At 39.1% G+C, this 12,093-nt stretch overlaps 1 protein-coding gene across 4 annotated transcripts in view; it reads left to right on the top strand.

Annotated features, from left to right (window-relative positions):
- Positions 1-3,771: 3,771 nt before the first annotated feature.
- GPR107 (G protein-coupled receptor 107) overlaps positions 3,772-12,093 on the top strand; it is a 66,397-nt gene continuing 58,075 nt past the window's right edge. For all 4 annotated transcript variants that reach the window (XM_069476949.1, XM_069476950.1, XM_069476948.1 and 1 more), the window contains exon 1: positions 3,772-4,120. In XM_069476949.1, the coding sequence (XP_069333050.1) occupies positions 3,980-4,120 (141 nt within the window). In that variant the 5' untranslated portion in view covers positions 3,772-3,979. The remainder of the gene's footprint in view (positions 4,121-12,093) is intronic.

Here is a 12,093-nt window from a genome sequence, read left to right on the forward strand (position 1 = left end):
TCCAGGCCCTAATTTGACATCTAGTTCCCTATACTGTTTTTATAGGGGATTTTGGTCTGAAATACAACCCTTTTGATAAGAAAAACAAATGGCAATTATACCTCATTAAACTGGAGATTTTTTTTTTTAATTTCAAAATATTAATTAGGGGAATACAAGTGTTTTTGTTACATGGATATCTTGTATAATGCTTAAGCATTTGGCTTTTGGTAGACTGGAGAATATTAGCACTTTAAATACTTAAAAGATTTCTGGAAATGTCTAAACTAACACCAAATAATTATTAATAGCACTAGATTCAAGCTACACATTTTCTGCTACTAGTGGCAACTTTTAGTTGACCCTGCAAAGTTAGAGACAATAGAAAATAAAATGCATTTAACTAAGAGAGTAAAGCTAAAAGTCAAGTTTAGGAGTTCAGTCTTTCCAGCCTCTGCAGGCTTTTTCAGTCAATAGCTAAAATTTAAGGTCCCTTTGAAAATGTTGCCAGGGAGAAGCAGGCATAACTTGTTTTGTTACTCAACATGTCTGCTTTCAGTTACAGTATGATGATTATGCAAATAATCTTTTCTTGAAACTATAAAGTCACATGGCCAATATAATTATCAAAAGTAGCAGTTTTCTCAGAATTTAAAAAGTAACTGTCTAAAAAGTGCTCCACATTAAGTCTTTGTAGCCAGTTTTTCCTAATTCTTATTCCTCTCAATTCCAAAATAATGATTGGTACAATATAGCTCTCAAATATGTTAAGGAAATATATTCCTCTTAAACCCCTGGGCATATACCACTGGTGTGACCCTGTGAAGGTCACACATCATAATTCCCAAATATAAAGAAACAAGGAATCCTAAGAACCCAACTTTAAGCCCTTGTAAAATTGTTTTCCAGAAACTAAAAAAGTCTTCTATTTTAATGTTTGGTCACTATTGCATTATTAAATGGAATTAAGATCCTACCTGCTCATTTCTGTTTTTAGTACAGTCTTATATTCAAATTTAAAACCAGAGACTCCAAAATGGCACCTAACTTTAAAAAGTAAAAACAACAACAACAACGAAAAAAAAACAACCCCAAACATTGCAAATTGCTTTTAAAAAAATGAAATTGCACTTAAAAATCACCTTTCTCCTCTGGGAGGCCGAGGCGGGTGGATTGCTCAAGGTCAGGAGTTCGAGACCAGCCTGAGCGAGACCCCGTCTCTACTAAAAATAGAACGACATTATATGGACAACTAAAAATATATATAGAAAAAATTAGCCGGGCATAGTGGCGCATGCCTGTAGTCCCAGCTACTCGGGAGGCTGAGGCAGTAGGATCGCTTAAGCCGAGGAGTCTGAGGTTGCTGTGAGCTAAGCTGACGCCACGGCACTCACTCTAGCCTGGGCAACAAAGTGAGACTCTGTCTCAACAAAAAAAAAAAAAAAAAAAAAAAATCACCTTTCTCTTTATTTAGTTTCATACTGAAGTGAGAATCCACTGTCTTTAGTATTTCCTCTTGACACCTAAAGGGAAATGTCACTTATTTTACATTCTTACTATGTTCTTTGATATTGCTTTTTTTTTTTTTTTTTTTGAGACAGAGTCTTGCTCTGTTGCCCGGGCTAGAGTGAGTGCCGTGGCGTCAGCCTAGCTCACAGCAACCTCAAACTCCTGGGCTCAAGCAATCCTTCTGCCTCAGCCTCCCGAGTAGCTGGGACTACAGGCATGCGCCACCATGCCCGGCTAATTTTTTCTATATATATTTTTAGTTGTCCAGATAATTTCTTTCTATTTTTAGTAGAGACGGGGTCTCGCTCTTGCTCAGGCTAGTCTCGAACTCCTGACCTCCAGCGATCCACCCGCCTCGGCCTCCCAGAGTGCTAGGATTACAGGCGTGAGCCACCACGCCCGGCCGATATTGCTAATTTTTAAAAGGCTTTCTGAAAGTTTCTCTAGCATTTCATTTGAAACACATTGGTTACTCAGACTCTGGATTTTTATCTTTTTAAAAAATTAAAATGGTAAGAATTAGAAAGCCATGTGCTATAAAGTCCAAGAAGCACAGATCCAATTCTGAAGCAGCTGAAGTTCCAGTTCTGCCTTTAAAGATGCTTGCTGAAAATTACCCAACTAGTTGTGTGATATTGAGCAAGTCGTTTAAGTTCCCTGGATTTGTTTCTTTATCTGTTAAATAAGGTGGATGGATCTCCCGATTATCTAAGGATCCTGCCAGCCTAATACACAAATGCTTTTTCTTTACAAAAATGCAGGAGAGAGATTATGTGCTGGCTTTGTGGGCAGGGCCCTGGATAAGGGTTCCAGCTGGGGCTTTTATAAATAAGGTCTTTGTGATGTTAAATGAGATAATGTATATATAACATGCTTAACAGAATACTTGACATTTTTAATTGCTCAGTAAATAAATCTATTATCTCCCTATGTGGATTCACAAAATAATAATTATAGTTCCTTATTCTCAGTTTCTTTATCTGTAAAAGGGGGTAGTAGAATCAGATGAAAATTCTGTTTAAACATGTAAGATTACATATTTGCAATACATGGCAGAGATTGGGGAAGAAAGAGGATATTCTCCACCACCTAGTAATCATTGCTTTCCCCTTGAGTGATCGTCGCAGGTATTTTAGGATAAACTACAATCTTCCTGGCTTATCTTGGTGCCCTACTTTTGCTCTTTCAGGGAGTGTGACAGAACTTGTACTGGTTTTTGAGTCAAGGGAAGAATTCATAGATTTGTGCCTTTTATTAAGGTTGCACACAATTAAAAAAATCTAGACCCTCCCTCTTCCCCATTCTGTACTTTCCAATTGATTTTAAAACTGAGTGTAGGACTTTAGCACCATTAAAATATATCACGTTAATTTCAGTTCCTACTTCCAGTTAAAAACTTTTAAGAATCTGCTTCTGTCATAAAACACACTAGGACACTGACAGTTAATTGGTTCTGCGATTCCCAGTGTTTTTTATTTTCTCCTCCTTTGCTTAAATGATTACATGGAAAAAGCACGCATTACTTGTGTGGCAAGCTAAAATAGATTCTAAAAACTAAATAAACCTGGCTAGTCTATTGGCAATTTTAATAAGCATATTCTCTACAACTCCTTGATAAAGAATGATGAGGAGGGGACCCACCCACTATTGAATCCTTCCATTAAAGAGGTCCTTGTAAGTTGTGAAGATTAGAAGCAAAGACAATTTCCACGCAAAAATAAGAGAAAAATGTTAAGACTCAGACTTCAGTAGTCAGATGAAATAGCATGAGGCAATGTAACACAGTAGTTAAGAGCTTCCATGTGATTCCCAGCTCAACCTGGAACAAATTACTTAATTTCTCAAAAGCCTCAGTTTGCTTACCTGTAAAGTGGGGATAATGATAATACCTACCTCCTATCTCGAATCAGATTGTTCCAGGATTAAATGCAACAAAAGGCTTAACAAATTGCCTCATAAGGGCTCAATAAATTGTATTATTGCAATTTCGCCTGAAATTTGAGGATGAAGAGCCTGGAAAAAAACCAAGGGACCCCATGACAAGCCAAGAATTTTAAGATATTTTCCCCCGAGTCAACCCTCGGTGAAATAAGTCCAATCAACGGCCAAGCACCGTGTTGCAGCCACAGCATGTCCCCACCCTGACGTCAGGGGTCCCTGGGGCCCAAGGTCGCTTCCAAAGCTCCGCTAGGCAGAGGTGAGGCCGGGGCTGTTCCTTCTCGGCCACCGTTGTCATAGCAACTGCCACGAGGGAGGTGGCTTCACCTCTTCCGGCTAAACCGAAAGTCCTCACAGGGTAGGCCAACAGAAGGGTCCTTTGGTGGCCACCTTAGGCCCCTCGGCGACTTCTTGGCTCGCACACTCCAGTAAAAGCACGACACGGTTAGCAGAGCTAGCCGCCGCGCCTCCTCCCCAGGCCCTTCCGGCGGCCGCCGCCCTTTAACCTCGGAAGTGGGTGGGAGAGGAAGCGGCTGGTGATGTTGGAGCAAACATGGCCGCCCCGGCGCCAGTGGGCCTCTCGGGCTCCGGCTGTCTTCCGCTGGCCGCGGGACTCCAGCTGCTCCCGATGCTGGGGCTGCTGCAGCTTCTGGCTGAGCCCAGCCTGGGCCGCGTCCACCACCTGGCACTCAAGGTAGGGCGGGACAGGGCCGGGACAGGGGGCAGAGGCCGAGGCCACTCTCCCGGGGAGGAGGGCAACTTTGGCCCAGCGGGGCCCTCTGAGCCATTGGGCTACTCATTTGGCTGCGGCCTTTTTCTTCCAGGGCTCTGGCGGGGGCTGTGGGGAAGGCGGGGCTGGACGGCGCGGGGGTCCTCAGGCCGCCTGGTGGGATCAGGAAGATTGGAGCTGAGGGAGGGGAAGGGGCTGAACTGTGGCGTAACCCCAAGGACTCGGGAGGCCGCTCTTGCAATCCCTGCTGGTTTCCCTGGTTTCCTCGCCGATAGCAACTTGCTCTTCCACTGCCCTTCTCGCTTCTAACTTTTATCCTGACCTCCCTTGTCCGCAGTCTCCCTCTTCCGTGTCCTTGTACTGTACCTGGTAGTTTGAAGGTACGCGGAATCTTAGACTAAGTTTCCCGGTTTGGTTTATGGCTTTCTGTGGACCAAAGCGGGAACTGCAAGAGGAATTTCAAGTGACATTTGAAATATGTGACTAAGAATTTAAAACCAACATTAAAAACGTGTTTCTCACTAGGGAACTTTCTTTTTCTTCCTTGTCTGTCTCGGGAAGAGAATTAGGATAGGCCTAGAATGATCCCCTGGATCTTGCTTTATAACTCACAGTTAAAAGTCCTCTAAGGCTTACATGTATCTTTAGATGGTTCAGCAGGTTAATATATCTGGGGAATAGAAAAGTAAATTGTTATACCCAAAGCCTTGTACATTATTTTCGTACTACAGTGTTCTAAGAAGTTGTGGGATTGTAGAAAGTTTATGTTGTAAAAACCACATTGCTTTAGCAAACCATGAAGCATTGTATTTTGTTAATGTAGAATTTAAAGAATATAGAATCTGAATTTAAAAGCCTGGCCAGGTAGATCCATAAAACCATACTTTTGGGTATTAGCATTTGTTGTTTGTAAATAAAAATGATAAATTATAAAGTGGTTCAGTCACAGGAGGACAAGTGAATCATGGCTCTTTTTGAGAATCTGCTGAGAGCTGTAGAACCTTCCCCCAGAGAAGTATAGGTAGAGGAAACTTTCTTGGAATTTCTGAGGCCTTACAATCCTGCTGAAGCTTACATATGGGTCCCAGCTCCAGGTTTATGACCTCAGGTTAAGAACTGATTAAATTCCTGAGTCTTAGATTAAGTAATGTGCCTGAGTTCATACAACTTACAAATTAGAGACAAAGCTGGTAATAGAACACACTAGGACCATATTTTATGGCTCCCAATCCAGTGCTCTTGTACATTTCTATAATTAAAATGCCAGGTGGCATCATTATGTAAATGCTGGCAATATGGGTATAAGTGGAAAAGTATAGCAACCTTAGTGTAGGGGCAAACTGAATTGGTATAATCCTGGTGATTGATTTCTCTCTGTTGTGCTAAATTACTTAATGATTTTCTGTCTTTGTAACATGTTTAATAACTGCTGTGGTGCTCATTCCATAATCAGTACTGTAATTGTTTCATTTAATACTCTAACTTCTTTCCCGAGGAGGGCAAGGAAATCACCTGAAGAGAGCCTGTTAGAGCAGCAACATTAGATTGTGTTGCTTTGCTTTAGACTGAGAGAAATAGGAGACTAAATCGGGGTGGAGACCCACGCTAGCCAGAATTACATGAAGAAGTCACTGAGTACCAGGAATATGCATTGATCTTTTAAAAAACTTTTTACTGTGGAGAATTTCAAATTTAACAAGGTAAACAAAATATATAATGAACTCCCATGTACCTGTTACCCAACTTCCATCACCATTACCCAGTGGCTAATTCTGCACCAGGCCCATATACACTTCCCTGTTTCTATTTTTCATTGTTTTTAAAATTAGAAATGAATCCTTTCATTTTTTATTCACTTATTCTATGCTATATTTTACATCATTCTTCTGGTTTTTCCAATCTTCTCATGTTTCTTTTCTTTTGACCTTTCTCTGTATTCCTTGCCTTTTTAAAACAACTTTTTTGAAGTATAATTTACATACCATAAAATTCACCTATTTTAAGTGTATAATTCAGTGATTGTTAGTGTATTTATTGAGTTGCACAACTGTCACCACAATCCAGCAATAGAACATTTCTGTCACCCTATAAGATCACTTGTGCTGGTTTGCAATTAATTCCCATTCCCACCCCTGGCCCCAGGCAGCCACTAATCTACTTTCTGTCTTCATGGATTTGTCCTTTCTGGATATTTCATATAAATGGAATCACATAGCAGGTAGTCTTTTGTGTCTGGCTCCTTTCTTTTTTACTTTTCTTTTTTTAGGCTCATTCATGTTGTACCATGTATCAGTAATGAGTTCCTTTTTATTGTTGAATAGTATTCCACTGTTTTGGATTTAATCATATTTTGCTTAGCCATTCACCAGTGGATGGACATTTGAGTTGTTTCCACTTTTTGGCTATCGTGAATGACAGTTCTATAAATGTTCACTTGCAAGTGTTTGTGGGGACATGTTTTCATTTCTCTTGGGTGATTCCAGGAGTGGAATGAAATTGCTGGGTCATGTGGTAGATTTATGTTTAGTGTTTTAAGAAATTGCCAAACGATTTTTCAAAGTGGCTCTACCATTTTACATCCCACCAGCAATTTATGAGGGTTTCCCTTTCTCCTCCAAATTGTTGCCAGCATTTGTCATTGTCTTCCTGTATTATTTTAGAGCAAATCAAAGGCATCATATAATTTCATCCATAAATATATTGGTATATACCTATAATAAATAAGGGCTCTTTTAAAAACATAGTTACAATGCCATTATAACAAAAAAAAAATCCTTATTATCAGCAAATATCAAATCAGGTTCAAGTTTCCGTTGGTCAAATGGATTTTAAAAATCTTTGAAAAATCAGGATCTAAATAGCATATCCTCACATTGTGATTGATTAATGTTTGTTAAGTCTCTTTTAATATAGGGAATCTCACTCCTCCCAATCCTGCATACTAGATTTTGCTGAATTCATGATGTAGTTTAATATGTTCATCTAACCTCTGTATTTTCTGTAAGTTGGAAATTGGATCCAGAAACTTGGTCATGGTTAGGTTTGATTCTTTTAGCGAGACCATGTCAAAGGCCAGTGTCTGATTGTCTTTCTTTTTGTGATGTTGGCCCCTGTTGATGCCCAGTGGTTACCTTTGTTTATTAGTTACATTGATCTTTAATTGTGCTGTTCAGTGTCAAAGGATAGGAGTGTTGATTAAGTTATATATTTTGTTGTGTAGTGGATCTTGTAATATTTTTCTAGTGTGGTATTTAAGACAAAAGAAATGCATATAAAGTGCAAACAAGTATCATGCCTTAGGCATTCGTATGGTCAGGAAGCTTTTTTAGGTGTTATTAGGCACAGTCTTTACTCCCATGGAGGCCTTAGGGCAGCAAAGAAAATAGATATAGTCTTCCATATTCTGAGTACAATACAGAATTTCCTGTGTTGACAAGAATTTTTCTTAAATATTTTATTACTTCTTGACTTCTTAGAGTTAAGATGTAGAATGTAATTTAGCCATTTCTGGATGATGGATGATTTCCATTTATTCAATAAACATTTATTTTTACTCACAACTTTTAACAAATGGTAATATTTAAATGGCCATTGATATTATTTTAATAGTCATTTTCTAATTCATATTAATGGAATAAAAAGGGATAATCTGAGTTTCTTTTTCTTTTTTTAGAGCTCGGGTCTCCCTATGTTGCCTAGGTAGGAGTGCAGTGGCTATTCACAGGTGCTACCATAGTACACTACAGCCTCCAATTCATGGGCTCAAGTGATCCTCCGCCTCAGCCTCCCAAGTAGCTGGGACTACAAGTTGATGAAATTTTTTTATGACTGAACACACCCATGTAACCAGCACCCAGGTCAGGGAACAGGATATTACTAGCACCCAGAAGGCTCCCTGGATCTTCCTCCCAGTCACCAAAAGTCCTGAAGTAGCCAACAGAAATCTGAACAAGGAGGAAGAGAGAGTTCTTTTCTTACTCAGTGTCATTTGGTACTGGAGTGGGAGTCAACAAACAGATTGACGGGGCAGGATAGGAAGCACAGACAGAGACTTAGGTCTTAAGGAGAGCTTAATGTGCAACCGAAGTGGCATCACAGAGCAGTAGAGGTTAGGGCGGATTACAGATTGCTCTGAAGTAGTCTTTGGGTAAGTGGCTTTCCATGTGGACCAAAAGGAAATAGGTGCCTGCCTCATACCATACACAAAAAATATATTTCAGGTGGATTAAGACCAAAATGAGAAAGCAGAACTCTAAAACTTAGAATAAAATATCAGTGAATATTTTATGACCTTGCAATACAGAAAGATGTTTTTGAAAAGACATTTAAAAAATACCATCAAGAATAAAAGTTGGCCGGGCGCTGTGGCTCACGCCTGTAATCCTAGCACTCTGGGAGGCCGAGGCGGGTGGATCGCTCGAGGTCAGGAGTTCGAGACCAGCCTGAGCAAGAGTGAGACCCCGTCTCTACTAAAAAATAGAAAGAAATTATATGGACAACTAAAATATATATATACAAAAAAATTAGCAGGGCATGGTGGCTCATGCCTGTAGTCCCAGCTACTCGGGAGGCTGAGGCAGGAGGATCGCTTGAGCCCAGGAGTTTGAGGTTGCTGTGAGCTAGGCTGACGCCACGGCACTCACTCTAGCCCGGGCAACAGAGTGAGACTCTGTCTCAAAAAAAAAAAAAAAAAGAATAAAAGTTTACAGGCTTTCTCCTTCAAAATTTAAAAAGACTTACATGGCAAAAGATACCACACAGTTTAAAAAAAAACTGAGAGAAGATACTTGCGGCATAAAAATCAGAGATTAGTAGCCATAATATATAAAGAACTTTAAAAAAATCCAATAGGAAAATGAGCATAGAATATAAAAACAGGTATTTCACAAAAGAGAAATCCAATGGCTAGTAAACAGATGAGGTGCTCAAACTCACAAAGTATCAGGAAATGCAAATTGAGTCTATATCAGTATTAATTTCTCCTAAGATTGGGAAAAATGAAAAGTCTGACAACATCAGGATTTGGTGAGGATGTAAGGAACAGGAGCTCTCATATACTTTGGAGATCAATTTGGTAATTTCTAGTCAAATTGAAAATGTGCACACTGTATGACCTGGGGTTTTCATACCTGGATACATGTACCCTAGAAATCTGCACACAAATGTGTAAGAAGATATATAGGAATGTTTGTAACAGCATTGTTACAGCAAAACATTGGATATAGCCTGAGTGCCCGTTGAAGGGGAAATGGATATACACATTGTGATGTAAGGGTGATAGAATACAAGCACATAAAATGAGAAAATAGAACATACTAAATGTATCAACACAGAGTCCTCAAAGAGTGCAGTGTTGCCTGAAAATGCAAGTTATGAAAGTCCCTGTACATTATGACACAATTTATCCAAATTTGGAAACATAGAATGATACTATAGGATGACTATATGGATATATGTGGTAAAGTTATTTTAAAAATAAAAAAGGACCTAACAATTCATGAGCATGAGGAAGGTTGATGAAAAGGGAGTAGGATTCCACGGGGATACAAAAACACTTCACACGATTGCTAGTGCTTTATTCTTTTCCTTCTTTCCCTCCCTCCCTCCCTATGGATCTGAAGCAACTATACTATAAACAGTTGATGATTCTGGATTGTGGGAAAATGGGTATTTGTTGTTACTCTTTTCTAAAATTTAAAAAACATTTTAAAAAGATACCTCTTGTCTTCTCCGAGATTGCAAGCCTTCTGAGGGCAGGGGCTTGCATGTCTTGCTGACCGTTGATCTCACAGTGTCAGCACATACTGGGACTCTGGAAGTATATGTTGCATGAGGGAATGGATGCATCTCTGTTTTCTAGTTTTTCTAAAATGAGCACTTATTCCTGGAAAAGGTATTGTTGCCATGTTTTATGAAAACGGAAAATCTCCACACCTGAGTGGTGGGCTTGGTATAGCTTCTGCTACAGCGTGAGTGCTCAGTACATGACTGATCTTGCTGTAGATACCATCAGAGCAAAAGTATAAATTATGGCTCTGCTTATACTTTTCTAGCTAATGTGATATTTTATTTGCTTAGTATCACTTAAAAGTAAGCTACGATGACTAAAAAATGTGTTTTATATTTCTTAGATGTAGAAAGAAAACACCAAACTATTATTGGTAATTATCTCTGAACAGTGAGGTGACAGCTAGTTTTCTATATTTTTTCAGTTATATTTTCTATGAAAATGTACAGGTTTTACAATTCAAAATAAGCAAATGGTATTAAAATGAAACATAAGAGATTAGAAGAAAATCTCCAAATTCTAAATGGTTTACACAAAGTGGTGGAATAAAAGGTGAGTTTCTCCCCGTTTGGTTCTTTTCTCTAATGTCGTCCTTTATAATTTTAAAAAGTTAAATTTGATTTGTAAAACTTAAATCCTAAAATGAAGTTTTAATTTTATAAAATAATTTATTGAAAATAAGAGGAAACTTTTCAGAATAATCTGAAATTATCCAGAATAATCTGCTGGTGCTGAATTTTCTCATGAGAGCCTCTATGGTAAATTAAGTATACATTAATTCACACTACTTCATCACCATCAAACTAATGCTTGCTCCCCACCTCCATCCCCCATTTTTTAGACAGGGTCTCATTATGTTGCCCAGGCTGGTCTTGAACTCCTGGGCGCAAGCACCCCTCCCTCCTCAGCCTCCTAGTAGCTGAGATTACCGGCATGCACCACCGCACCTGGCTGCTCCCTCATTTGGATCAGTACTTGCAAGATTATAAATGTGTCAGGGCCAATTGTGTTCCCACTGCTTTCAGATATGTTTTTGAGGAAAGCCAGAAATAACCATAAGTTTTTACTACCAACTTTATAGGTATGTATCTGGGAATAGTACTATTAATATAGTTTATGTTCTGTAACCTTGACTTCTCATGGGTGAAAAATCTTGTTTAATTAACTTGATAAGTAGTTTATTATGATTGAGAATATACCATGTTATCGTGATTTTTTTTTTAAACTCTTATCAGAGATATACCTGAAATATTGGTAGATGAAATGATAGGATATCTGGAATTTGTTTCTAAATAATTGAAAGCAGGGGTGGGGAAGAGTATAGAGGAACAAAATTAACCATGAGTTGATAGCTTCAAATTTTCATTTTATTCCTATTTTTCAGAGACAGGGTCTCGCTGTCACCCAGGCTGGAATGCAGTGGCCCAATCATAGATCACTGTAACTCCAAACTCTTGAGTTCAGGCCATCCTCTTGCCTCAGCCTCCTAAATAACTGGGACTATGAGCACATACCTCCATGCTAGGCTAATTTTTAAATTTTTTGTAGAGATAAGGTCTCACCATGTTGTCCAGGCTGGTCTTGAATTCCTGGGCTCAAGCAATCCTTCTGCCTCAGCCTCCCAAAGTGTTGGGATTACAGGCTTGAGACACACCATGCCGGCCCCAAATTTTCTAAACTAAAATAGTTTTAAAAAACAAAACAAAAGATGTATCAGTTGGTTGTAAAAAGTACAAGGTGGTTAAAAGCATAGGTTTGGGGTTTAAGTAATCATGAGTTAGAATACTGGCCCTGCAACCTTCTAGCCTTTGATTTTAAACAAGTTTTAACTCTCTGACCCTCTGTTTCCTCATCTATAAAATGGGCATAGTTACACTTGCCTAATAGAGTTGTTAGAAGAATGCACATTAATATGTGAAGCTATTAGCTCAGTACTGGATACAAAGTCAAGTGCCTGCAATCTCTGAAATCCTTGGTGAAATCAAACTTTACTGCTATGTCAGTGCTAATGGAAATGATCGAAGATGTAACTAAATCTGCATTGCTGTGTCTGGTGTTGTCACCCTCACACTACTTTGACAAACCCTCCTTGCTTGTGTCTCCCTTCTAGTCTCGAGATTTCTACGTCTGTATGACTTGCATAGCAAAG

Source organism: Eulemur rufifrons, chromosome 7 (assembly GCF_041146395.1).
Source record: "Eulemur rufifrons isolate Redbay chromosome 7, OSU_ERuf_1, whole genome shotgun sequence".
NCBI classification, from domain to species: domain Eukaryota; kingdom Metazoa; phylum Chordata; class Mammalia; order Primates; family Lemuridae; genus Eulemur; species Eulemur rufifrons.